The sequence below is a fragment of the Eublepharis macularius genome, chromosome 9 (assembly GCF_028583425.1).
Source record: "Eublepharis macularius isolate TG4126 chromosome 9, MPM_Emac_v1.0, whole genome shotgun sequence".
In the NCBI taxonomy this organism is placed as follows: domain Eukaryota; kingdom Metazoa; phylum Chordata; class Lepidosauria; order Squamata; family Eublepharidae; genus Eublepharis; species Eublepharis macularius.
The window spans coordinates 92,123,750-92,136,990 of record NC_072798.1 but is presented as its reverse complement, the minus strand read 5'-3'; the positions used below and the strand labels follow the sequence as shown (position 1 = coordinate 92,136,990).

Genomic DNA, 13,241 nt, shown 5'->3' with positions numbered 1-13,241 from the left:
CCGAAGTGTGGAGGCGGAACCCTCTCCTCGAATTCCCATTCGCCACCCTGTACGGCCCGCCCCAATAGGAGCCGCGGGTCTTGATTGGGCGACGTTTTGTTTCCACTCCGCCGTCCGGCAGTCAGCTTACTTCTGATTGGGCGAGAGCGGCGGCTGATCCCTAGTAACCAATGCGGGCCGTCTTTGTTGCGGGGTGTCAAGATGGCCGCGCTCTGCTTTCTGCTTCGGGGAAGAAGGGCCGGGATGGAGTGAGGCCCGAGGAACTGGGCCTGGGCGGAGGAGAAAGTGGCGGCTGCCTGCCTCGCGGCCGAGTCCTTCGGGTCGCCTCCTGTTCGGCTGCTGAAGCTCCCGCTCCGCGGAGGGGCGGCTATGAGCTGACGGGAAGATGGCGAGCGACGCGGGCAGGAAGCAGTTCTGGAAGCGGAACGTCTCCCGGGTGCCCGGCAGGTGAGCGAGCGGCGGACGAGGAGGGGAGGTAATGGGGAGAGCCCAAGAAGGTGCTCGGCGAGGGCTTATGGGGAGGCTGCGCTTCTCCTCTGTCTCGGCGGGGCTGATTTCTGGATAAGAATGTATATGGAGGAGTGTGGAACTCACTGCCACATGACAGCTACTGGTTTGGAGGGCTTTAAGATCGCCGAGGGAAGTAGGCCTACCTCAGGCTGCTCTTGTGGTGATCTACAGTCACGTTAGCACAGGAAGGTGCCTTATTTTTATCTCCGTGGCGGCCCTTGTCCCGTGGGACAGCATGCCTGAGGAGGTCAAGAGAGCCCCCACTCTCCTGGCTCTCCTCAAACGATGCAAAACTGAATTGTTCAAAAAGGCTTTTTTTATTCAGATAAGAGGGCTGTATTGTAGTGAGGGGTCTCAAATTTTTTGCTAATGAGTTAGGAACCATAGACTTCACCACTATGTTTCCTTGCATATTACTTGTTGCTTTGAATATGTACTCCTATGCTTCATGTTGTCTAATGTCAGTTGTAGAATTGCTTATGCTCTGTTTCCTCATTTCTTCAACTCTGTATTGGATTTTTACTAATGTTATGTATTTGTAAATATTTATTTACCTTATGGCATTGTTTATGGAAATGCCCTTGACGCTGTATGTAAATATCCTTAATATTGACTGTACTAATCTCACACTGTGTAATTCACCTTGAGTCTCAGTGAAAAAGGCAGACTATAAATTATTTAAAGAAATAAATATTTGGAGTCAGGGTGTTGGTCTGCTAAGTCCTGCGTGGTCTATTTTGACAGGCAGTGGCTCTCTAAGGTCTTGGGTTGAGGTCTTTGATATTACTCACTACCTGGGTATTCAAAGTAGACGCTCTTCCACTTAGCCTTACAAAGGAAACTTGAACCCACAAGCTGCCTTATTCTGAGTCAGATCATTGGCCTGCCTGGATAGTATTTTCTGATCTGACTGACAGTAGCTTTCTAGGGTCTCAGGCTGTTTTTTCACATCATCAGAGAGTGGCTTGTACTGGGGGTATTAGAATTGAGCTTGACACCTTCTGTGTCCAAAGCAGATGCTCAACCACTGAGTCACAGCCCTGCCCCATAGTACGCTGTTCAAAGTAGTTGAGTTTTCCAAGCGCTTTGTTTAGTATGGTGAAATAGGATTATTGCTGCGATATTGCAGGACATGGCAGCTTAGCTGTCGTGGCCTCTTTACATGGTGTGGTGAAACTTGAACTGGGACATGAGTATATCTTCAATCTGTGGTGTGTTTTTTAAACCACTTGGCTAGACCATCTAACTAGAGTTGGTCTGACACAATGCACATACCTGTGCAGTAACTAATACTAGGGTTAAATAACCGTGTATGTGTCTATGTGTGAGGGAGATAATTGAGTTCATGCCCTGCTTGTAATTTTACTGGAAATATCTGACCAGTTACTGTTGAAGGTGATGCTGAATTAGATAGACCCTACTTAGAGACAGCCCTCCCCCTTTTGGGAAGCTTCTTGTATGAGCTAGAAAAGGGACAACTTTTCAAAAGTTCATCTTTGTGCTGGATTTTGTGACTTTTTGGCTATCATACCAGCTGTTAAGGAAAGATGACAGTTCTGCTTTGAGACTACATTTATGCTAGGTAAGTTAGTGGTTGCTTGGATTTCTCTGGTTGTGGAGAATCTAATAAAGAGAAAATGTAAGCTAAGGGGAAGGAAGCCCTAGATAAAACAAATATGTCAAGTGAGTAAGAATAACTAAATATTCTGAAATAAATACAAACTCAAGCATTCTCCCAACAAAACTTAATATGCAATAGATTGCACGTGACAAAGTAATTAGCACAAACCTTATAATATATACAAAATGTACCATATTAACATAGTAAAAACAAATGTTAGGTCTAAAGGTTTTTTGCCATATTATACACATTCATAAGAACAGAATTGGCAATCACACCACAAATCTTCATCAGTAAGCACACAATTACTAAATTAAAAAATGGATACATTTAATTGTTTACAAGGCTGCAAACATAACTTGATCACGGTAGGATAACGTGAGTCTGTTATAGTTTACCCAATAGGCCTATATCCAATGCTGTATTGTGAAAAAACTTGTACATATTAGCCAACACATTGCAGGCATTCCATGCATGCTACATAATGTCAGATACTGTTCTCATATATTAATATTGAATTGCTAACTAGTCTCTGGTCCTCAATGGTAACTAGTAAATTGAATTAGAATCCTCATGTAATTATCAAAGAGTTGTTTAAATAAACTTGGAGAATCTTTAACCCCTTTTTGTGATGTTATCAGGATGGCTAAAGGTGTTAAACAGAAGCTTCACTTGGTGACACTGAGAATTTATCCTTGAATTGTCAGAAAAACATTGAACTGCGTAGGATACCTGAGGTTGTTGATGAGAGAGATTGTAGCAGTGGGTGGTAGAAGCTTTATTGCCCTCCACACCCTTGAAGTTCATAAGCAGGAGGGACTGGAGAATGCATGATAGAAAATGGCTGGTTGGCTTAACTTGAATGCATGTGTGCCAGAATTTAGGTTGAGTGACAGTGTGATGTTTATTTCATACGTGAAATATCTCTTGAGAGTAGAAAATGGTGTAGGCAGATATCTGCATTTTTCAGCAGACCAGGAACAAATCTCTTGCAACTCCTGGCAGCCTACAGTTCTTGTACGGCTGTTTCCCACACATCTGGGGAAACCTCCCACCATTGGCATATTTTGTCTCTTGCAAATGCTGTCACAGGTGGTACCTACTTCCCTTATTGGGTTGATTTGATTACTCAATTCCTAGTGGTTAAAAAAAGAGAGCCTATAGAGTTAGAGTAAACAACCTGTTTTTTTCCACAGTCAGACTAAACTACAGAAAAGGGAGTTGGTTTTTTTTACTGGCACCACTTTCAAAATGGCTTCAGTTAAATCTGTGGTTGCAAGCCATGCCTCTTAAAACTTTTGAGGTGTTATTCCAGTCCAGCTTGGTTGACTTGGATGTTATTTGCTTAGTCTCCTTTCTGCTGCTAAAGTGGATGCTGCATAGGTGAAACTACAGCATTTACTCCAATGAAAGGTCTAGGTATGCAGTAAAAAGGGGGAGGGGAAGTCCGTCTCACATTTTTATTCAAGCTACAGTTACGTCCAGTAAAATATAATTTTTGGTGTATAAAAATGTTTTTTTTGGGGGGGGGCGGGGTCATCTTACATTCAGGGTTGCCTTCCTTTAAGTCACTGTGGTAGCTCACTTGGAACCAGAGTCCATGGTTTCTCAAGCTGGCTGGTTTTTCAGGAGGGCGTGATTTTGTTTGTTTTTCACTTAGTTGTGGTATACCTTGCTGATGATCCTTTACTGAGCCATTGAATTTGGAAAGTCAAGAGTGAGTGTTGCAAACAGTAGAGTCCACCCTGTAGTCCATCAAAATAATCTGCTGAATTGAGATAATTTGGGGGCAGAGGATGAACTTGCAGGGTGCAGTTAGTAGGTCATTCTCCTTGTCCCTTGAAGTATGTATTATCCAGAAAGTTGTCTGTTCAAGTGGGCAAATCTCTTCCCATCATTCTGATGATAAACCAGGAGGGTTTTGTAAAAAGGATGCAGTAGTTTCATTATTAAGTATGATGTGTCTGCAAATGCTTTAATATAGGTAGGGATAACTTTTTGGCTATTTTGTCTTTGAAAAAAGTTTGTGTCCATTCAAAGGACTCTTCAAAATAAGTAGTAGTTGTTTGCTAGTCTTAAAAAGATGTATGATTTCTGGAATTTTTACAGTCATGGAAGTAAAAAAAGGTTTTCTGGAAAAAAAAACATGGGGAAATATTGAAATATATGCAACACTGGTTCCCCACTTTAACAACAGAAAATGCATCATTTATAACAATGTATAAAATTGTATTCGTTTGGCATGCCCTGGTTGTCCATGAGCAAAACTACAAATATGCCAAATACTAAATCGAGAGATTTAACTGCTGCACCCTCTGCTATACTAGCACATTTCAATCATTAAAAGAAAAAGAGAGGCGTATTGCGAAGTTATTTACTAGACAATTTTATACGCCTCCATTCCATGAGAAGCAACATCCTATACATTGGGACAGGTCATTTTTTTCCAGGCCAGTTAGCAACCCTGGATAGGATTCTTGACAGCTGGTACACTGGGAGTGGCCAAAGTATTTGGATAATACTGCTGACTTACTTACAGGATGGGCAGATGGGCCACTGAAATAATTAATGTGAAGCTGTTTGAATGCCAGAGTACTATATCAGTTCTTACTACTGTTAAGTATCAAGGCATGAAGGCTCAAGTGGCCTGTTCAGTTCTACTATTCTCTGAAACGGATGGTAGTAACCTGTAAAAAATGGTTTACTTGAGAGGCCAATTAAGCAGCAATCAGGCATGTGTGTAGTTGCTGTTGCATTCTTGCATTTTTTAAAAATAAACATAATCCTTTACTAATTCTCTTTCCCCCTTCTTTTTAGCATTCAACACGTGTATGGTGCTCAGCATCCTCCTTTTGATCCGTTGTTGCATGGAACGTAAGTTTTCAACAAATGGAGAAGCTGCAAAATCTCCTCGCTTTCTGCTCTTCTGTTGAAGTAATGCTGTTAAATGTTTCCCCTTTCTGCTTCTGACCACATCCCTCTCTTTTCCTTCTTCTCCCACCGGCTTCCTGAATCATGGCAAGAAATACATAAAAATATTTTGTCTCAGCTTAAAGAACCATTTGTTATGTCAAAATCAGTTTGTGTTATGAAATGCTGCGCTTTCTTAAACACACACAGGAATCATATTAGCAGAGTTACGATTAATGAATTTCCGTTTTCAACGCACAGCCTGCTAATTGATCCATAGTCGTCAATTCAGTTAGCACGTATTTTTTTTAAAAGTAAACTAATTAGCTGTGTTTAAGCTAGTTTATAAGTGGAAGCTAAAAGAATAGTTCTCTGTACACAAAATTAATATTTCGATCCTCATGATTTTCGAAGTTTTGGCAAGAGTTGCTTACTATTAGATCTAGAGCTGAAAGCTTTGCTTACTCTTGATAGGGATGAAAATGTTATTGGTTTCACTTTTTATTGACACTAGCTGTGTTCTTTCTGGCCACACCATGTTATCTTTCCGTCATGGGTTTTGTATCTGGACTAATTTGCCATCAGTGGGACAGAAATTTCTTCTCCCCCCACCCCCAGCCCACTGATCACCACAGAAAGCTGACGCTGGGGGACGGGAGCTCTGCAGTGGTGCCCTGAATCCGAATTTGTCTGGATCCAACCCATCCTGTCTTTTACACAATCTGTTTATTACAATTGCATTGTGTGTTTCCTCCAGGGAACACAGAACAGAATTTGTAGGGTTATCCCGTAATACCGCCCCCTTCTTTGGCTACAACTCTGTGAAGTAGGTTAGACTGAGAAGAGGCTCGTTATCCCAAGATTAGAAGCAACTTCACGTGTTGAATTCAGCCAGCTTTTCCACTGCTTCTTTGTCTACCAAAAATGCCATGTGGGGGTTATGGGGTCTGTATGTTTGATAAAGGTAAGAATTGAACAGGATTGAGTGTTAAAGCTGGCTGAATCCACCTCCATGATTGTGGGATTTTGAACCCAGCGTTGTGGGTCCCTCTAGTATTGGATGGCTGGTTGCTTACTTCCAAACATGTGCATTTCCCATTGACTCTTTTATCTATGTGCGAGAGCCTGTTCACATTTTATAAATGTATTGCTTTACATGAAGCAAAATACCCAGCCTAAATGTAGGTTGAATCCTAAGTTGATTTCTGCATAGGAAATTATGCAAGCTACGTGTACGGTAAAAACCTGACATGCTGTCTTCTAATGAATTCAGTGTTAACTTCACTATTAATTTAGCTTAGGGATGGCATATGCCATTGTGTATTGGGAGTGGGGGGGGGAAGAGAGGCACAAAAGAGACAATAGAGTAGAATGAAATAGTAAAGAGTCCAGTAGCACCTTTAAGACTAACCAACTTTACTGTAGCATAAGCTTTCGAGAACCACAGCTCTCTTCGTCAGATGCAATTACTATTTCGTGACTACGGACTGAGTGCTCTTTGTTCTTCTGATCTCCCTGATGATAACCAGATATTGCCATGGCTTGCCTTCATGGGTGGCTTGAGCAGGTGCATTTGTGAAGTATCAAGAAATAAACTATTTTAGAATCCTATTTTCTGTCACCTGGAGGAGATACTAAATTTCTGAGCCATGAGAAAAGCTGTTGTCTGTACATTTTAAAGTTGCAAGGAGCTTGGCTAAGGTGGCTTTTTAAGCACTTGCCATTCAGAAGAGCATTGATTTGATGATTGTGTTTGGAATTGGAAGATTTTTGGGGGTGGGATCTAACGCTGCTTATCCCATACTCTTTTTTATGAGACCACGAAGAGCTCCTTTTTCCTCCCCAGTCTTACCCATAGCATACTGTTATGTTTCCATCCCTGCCACCCATGGTTGATACTGGTCAAACCTGAGACCTTTTTGCAAACCTTGGTCACGTGGGGAGCTAGCTAGCCTTTAACTACAAATAGTGTCAACATTCACTTGTAGTGATTGAGGCATGGAAAACTCTCACGAGACAGGAAAGGGAGCACATGAGGTTGTCGCAGGATTCCCATTTGCCTGCTTTGAGTGGGCAGCCTCCAGTGGGTGGGCCTTAGTGGTATTACCATAGAGTTTTTGGGAAGTCTAGAGCATTGCCTGACATGCTGATGTCACATCTGGGTTTTCACCCAGAAATGACATTAACGTATTGTGCAATCATTTCCTCCTTTTGCCTCCTCTCCAGATCTTCTGGGGGTGCCAGATAACAGCCGGACAACCCTAGCTTGCAGCCCTCTCATGATGTCTTAAGATACGGTCTGCGCTGAGTGGCCAGCACACTGGGCCATGCCTCTTCCAAGGCTCTTTGGCCATATCGCTTGTCTAACCTCTTAAGTCACCACCTGCATGGTTAAAATCTTAGGCATGAAGGAGAGGAGGGGCTGGTTCTTAATTTTAATTCCTCACAGTTCTGGCTATTATTTAAAGACTAAGTTGAGGGAAAGTGACTTCGGAACAAGAGAATGTAGCTTAAGGAGAGCCTGCTGCTTAAGCAGATGGCTGTCTGAGGTGGGTGTTTGTTTTCCATCCTGTTACCTGAAGTGCCAATTGACGAGTTATTCGTTGTCTGCTGTATATTGTTATCTGCAACCCAAACAATGAAGTATTTGGATGCAATAACATGCTTGTAGTTGAAGCCTTGCCTGTCTAGCAAAAAATTTGGCTTAGAATAGTCGCTTTTTTGTGTATTAGCCCTGCTAAGTTCTTTGATTTCCCTGAAATAGCTGCTAAATATAGGTATGCCTTCTGGCCTATGTAGAGAGAGTTTGAGTTTTTGCTGGTGTAGCTTTGACATAGAAATGCCTTTTTTGTTTGCCTTAGAGTTATTAAAGAATTAGGAGTAGCATTGATGTATCTTCCTGTGTGTCAGAAAAGAAATCTCCTGTGTAGAATGACAGTATAGCTTTGGAGTTGAGTGTGTAGTTTTAAGAGCTTGATGAAGTCAGGAAGTGCTTGGTTTTATGTGTTTGTGTGTACTTTGTAGGGCAGTAAGGTTAAGATAATGTGGATGCCTTTAGTAGTTTAAGACAAGTCTCTTTCTTAAAATTGTGGTTGGACAGAGTGTTGGGCATTTTGGTCATATTGGTGCCGGTGTGAGTGCCGGATGCCTGAAGGAACGGATTGTAGCTGTGAGTGTATGTGGGCAGGTGTGGTGGAAGTTCTGAATCTCTCTGGGAATAGAAGAGACACTCATCCTCTCTACATATAGGTGCCTGTGTCCGTTACCAGATTTTGTACATTCAGAATTGTTAAAAGTACATGAACCACATCTTTTATGTAAAGCTTCTCTTGTCCAGTCATCTCTGGAAACCAGTAACTCCTCCAGATGATCCGGCAATTGAGCTTTATGAAAGTTGGCTTTCTCTTCATTTAGTTGGCAAAAGTATTAAAGTTTATATGTTTGGTAGGTGGGTGAGTAACTTCTGTGAATGTGTTTGCAAAGATGAATTGTATTCTCAGTTTCATTTTCTTTTTTTGGTTTAAAATGCATGTAATACAGTTTCTTCCTTGTCAGAAGTTCTTACTTCTCTGGGGCTAGCAAGTTGTCACACAGAGCAATGAAGAAAACAAGCTAGGGCTTGAAAGAGATGTTACTGTTCGGTTGTCTCTCTCCTTGAGCATGGCTCGTTCCGTTGTTCAAGTCTTGGTTTTCATGTTTGTGTTAAAAGGATGTGGAGGATGCATGTTAATTTTCCATGCAGCGATATTTCATTATCTTTGAAGAAGCTCTTTCTTTACCCAGATCTTTGCTTAAACAGATGAGCCACAGTCAGCTTTAAAGAACAACCTGTCCTTTCCAACCTCACTGAACAAGATAACCTTCTATAACTTGTAGAGCATACTTTCTTGCAAGCTCATTTCTTTTTTTCTTTAAAGTACTTTATGCTTATCAGATCTGTGGCAACAGGGTATGGAGAGATGAGGATCTTTCGAATCTACTTGTTGAGAGCCACTACATCTTTTGGCATTCAGAATAGTTGAAGTGAGTTTTCTTTATTCAGTTTGAGTTAAGGCAATGTTGGATGTTAAACCATTCAGCTCTCACAGTATTCAGAGGGAGCCCCAGACTGACTGCCAAATATACAGTCAGCTAGGAGCTCTCTGGCAAGTGTATTTGTATAGAATGGGAGTGTCTTCCCACTCATATTTTTAACATTTTTAGGTGTATACATAATTCTTTGTATGCGTATGCACCTGTAAACATAATGTATGAAGTAGTCATTTATGAGTTTGATCCCTTCTATACAAAATTCTTTCAAGATGCAAATTTTTCAGCTCAAAAAAACAGATTAAAGAGCTAAAATAAAAACAATAAATAAAATAGGGTGCTTTTAAAGTTTTGGGAAAGATCACAGCTAGGGTTGCCAGGTCCCCTGGGTTCAGACTGGGGAACGAGGGGTGTCTTTGGGTGGTACGCTCAGGGGAGTACTTACTGTGTGCTAGTGTAAAATACACATATGCACCGAAGCCTTTGTTGTCATGCTAGGAATTGTGTTTGTGTGTGTATAAAAATATGGTATATATATATGTATATATGTATATGTATATGTGTATATATATATGTGTGTATATGTATATGTATATGTGTATATATATATATATGAATGTATACATATGTATGTATGTATACATACATGTGATATACATGTCTATATATATACATATATGTGTATATACATATGTATACATGTATGTATACATGTATGTATGTATACATGTATGTATGTGTGTGTGTGTGTGTGTATATACACACACACACACACACACACACACACACACACACACACACACACAGGGGTCATTCTGTAAAGAGCTGGAAGAACTCATTAGCATAACTCATTAGCATATGCCACACCCCTTGACATCACCAGAAGTGTGTCATTAGCATAACTTTAGCTCATGTGGCATATGCCACATCCCCTGACACCACCTATCCTGGCTGTTTTGGACTCAATCCTGGCCATTCAGGGCCGAAATTGGGCCCAAAATGCCAAAAAAGGGCTGAAAATGTCTGAAAAGGGGCCCAAAATAGTCAGAATTGGGCTGCTGTTGAGCGGGAGAGTGATCCACCACCTGTCAGAGCCCCGATCCGGGCCGTTTTGGCTCGAATCCAGGCCAAAACGGGCCCAAAATGGCCAAGAGTCAGGTGGGCGGTGCCGCCTGTTATGTGACCTCTTTGGGGAACTGCCGGAACTGTGTTCCTGCACGTTCCTCCTCAAAATGAGCCCTGTATGTATACATACACACATGTTAACAATTATGGCATAGCTTTAATAAAATGAAAACTTTGAAGAGTTCAGATTAGAATCTTGTACACATTCACTCAGAAGTCACTGAATTCACTGGGCTTGCTTTCAAGTAAGCATCCAAAGGGTTTCAACCTTAGGCTGCAAATCTGTTCACCTTGGTAATAAATGACACTGCACACTGTGAGCCTTACTTCAGAGTAAATATGTATAAAATTAGGCTGTTCAGCAGACTGAAATAAAATTCAGTCTGTAGCACTAGCTAAACCTTACATGGGATTGTATGACTTACTTCAAAGTTCAGACAAAGGCTGTTCTAAGGCCAGCGGGCTCCTTTATCTTGACAATTCATCAGTTTATATGATCTTTTAAGACGGATATCTCATAGTTTCCTTTACTTATTAACAAATAGTAAAGACTTTTTTAATGCTTAGGTGCAAAAATGCATTGTGGATGAAGCTGTAGGTTTCTGAAATGTGGGGAAAGGAAATAAAGACTAAACAAAGACCATTTGGCCTACATACCTTTCCCTCCATTCTTGGTTTAGCTCATAAAACCTGCCCTATTTCTCTTTGCATTTTTCCCCTTATTACACTTGCTAAAGTTTTCCTTCCCCAAACTCTAAAACACAAAGGTACAACACAATGGAGGCCTCCCGGTAGGTGCATGAAAAGGAGTTTACTCAGTTCCCATGAGCTTTAATGGGCTTGCACCAGAATTCTTAGTGGACTGTGTCCAGAGTAAGCACAATGTCATGCTGTGAGAAGGGGAGAGACTATTAAATACTGGAGAACAGACTGAAGGGAAGGACTTAAAACATGTCTGTGTACAGAGCTGCATGTTGTTCTGGATGACCTGGGAGAAGATATAGGCATGTTCTAAAGAAGCCCGAGATGTCTGGTTAGCTTTGTCGTCATCCATCCATCCATCCATCCATCCATCCATCCATCCATCCATTCATTCATTCATTCATTCAATTTATAGCCCACCCTCCCCGCAAGCAGGCTCAGGGCAGGTTACAACAACATTCAACAGGAACACTCAAGGCAGTTAACAAATATAAGCATGGACATCCTATAAAATGCAACTCTTAATCATTATCATTAATCTACTTGAATGTAATCCGCCCTGAGCCTGCCTGTGCAGGGAGGGTGGAATAAAAATCAAAATAAATAAATAATAAATAAGAGAGACACTTCAACAATGTTTTTTAATTTGTTTTGGCTACAGCACATAAGTTAAAATATTGCTGGAGAATATTTCCCGCACTTTATCATTTTATTAAGTCATAAATATTTATACGTTTAACACAAAGTAACTTAAGTATGTAATACACTCCATTGATTCTACATGGATAATTAAAAGACAGCAATTCCTTGAACTCATTAATCATTTCTTATCAAAAGTAAGCTGGTTACAGGCAAGGAACATCTTCTTTGAAGATCAGTTAGTATCTCATATTTATATTTAGTATTCCCATATTTATAGGCTATCAAAATCATCTTCTGACAGTACCTGCCTATCTCACTTGATAGGGCTAACATTCATAGCTGTCTTATAACCTCAAATGCCATACAAAGTTATCTATACTTAAATATTTTCTTAACATCTATAAAAGCTGTGTATGTTAATTTTTGCTGCTCCTTCTTATAATAACAGAGAACATTAAAAATAGCTATTGGATAGTTCTGTGAGCGGTGTCTCAGGGTGGTGTGATGACTCACTTCCTGGAAGTAACGACATCGCACAGGGGCAGGGAGGGGTGCAGAGAGGTCACTCCTGGGAGTGATGTCATTGTGCTGCCCCCAGAGCAAACCCGAGAGGCCTGTTCCCCTGTGTTCCCTCCCTGTCCAAGTGAGTAGTGGGTGGGAGGGGAGATGGTGGGAATGGAGGATCCTCCACCCGTTCCAGAGGACCTGGGATCCCTACTGGGTATTTTTGCTGTTCTTTGATGCTTCTCACAAGCTCTTTTCACAGCTAAGCCTCGACACACATTATATCTAAAGGCTATATTATTCTATTAATCCTTTCTTCTTTACCTAGAGTTGGCAGGTCTCCCCTGGCAACTGGCGGGAGGGCGAGAGAGTGAGGGGCAACTTACACTTGCCTCTGAGGTTGTGTTTGCGCACTATTCTGTGTGGTGGTGGTGATAATAACAGCAACAACAACATTTGATTTATATACCACCTTTCAGGGCAACTTAACACCTACTCAGAGCAGTTTACAAAGTATGTTATTATTATTAAGGCCTGCCAAGACCTTGTGTCCTTTCGGCGGGCCTGCAAGACAGTGATGTTCCGCCAGGCATTTGGTTGAGGCCAGTATTCAGATCCACCGATTGGCCTTCCTGCCTGTCTCCTATTAGTGGGGGGCTATATGAATAATCTGCCCCATGTAGGAATGGTGGCAAATTGCGCACCAACTCACACCTCCACCCCTCTCTTCCTCTTATGGTTGACAGAGAAGGGTGAAAATGAATCTTGCCTTGGGATATTAAGAACATGGTACAGAGTTTGTTTTTATGCCCTTAAATCTGGCTTTTGTCATTATACTGTTTTATCAATATGTTTTTATCTGTATGTTGTGATCCGCCCTGAGCCCGTTTGCAGGGAGGGTGGACTATAAATCCAATAAATAATAATAATATCCCTGTGAGGTGACTGGGGCTGAGAGAGCTCCTAGAAGCTGTGACTTACCCAAAGTCACCCAGCTGGCTTCAAGCGGAGGAGTTAGGAATCAAAACTGGTTCTCCAGATTAGAGTCCCGGCACTCTTAACCACTACACCAAACCGGCTCTCACTTTGGTCGTGACTGGAAGTGATGTCATTGTGCTGGGGCCAGTTCATTAAGAATTGGCTCAATATGTGCTCCAGAAGCAACATCACCATGCAAGGCATGGGACCACACAGCCAT

General features: G+C 41.5%; 1 protein-coding gene across 1 annotated transcript in view; it reads left to right on the top strand.

Moving 5' to 3' along the window:
- Positions 1–201: 201 nt before the first annotated feature.
- TBC1D22A (TBC1 domain family member 22A) overlaps positions 202–13,241 on the top strand; it is a 159,411-nt gene continuing 146,371 nt past the window's right edge. Inside the window, exons 1-2 of the mRNA XM_054988947.1 lie at positions 202–447; positions 4,949–5,005. Of these exons, the coding sequence (XP_054844922.1) occupies positions 386–447; positions 4,949–5,005 (119 nt within the window). The 5' untranslated portion in view covers positions 202–385. The remainder of the gene's footprint in view (positions 448–4,948; positions 5,006–13,241) is intronic.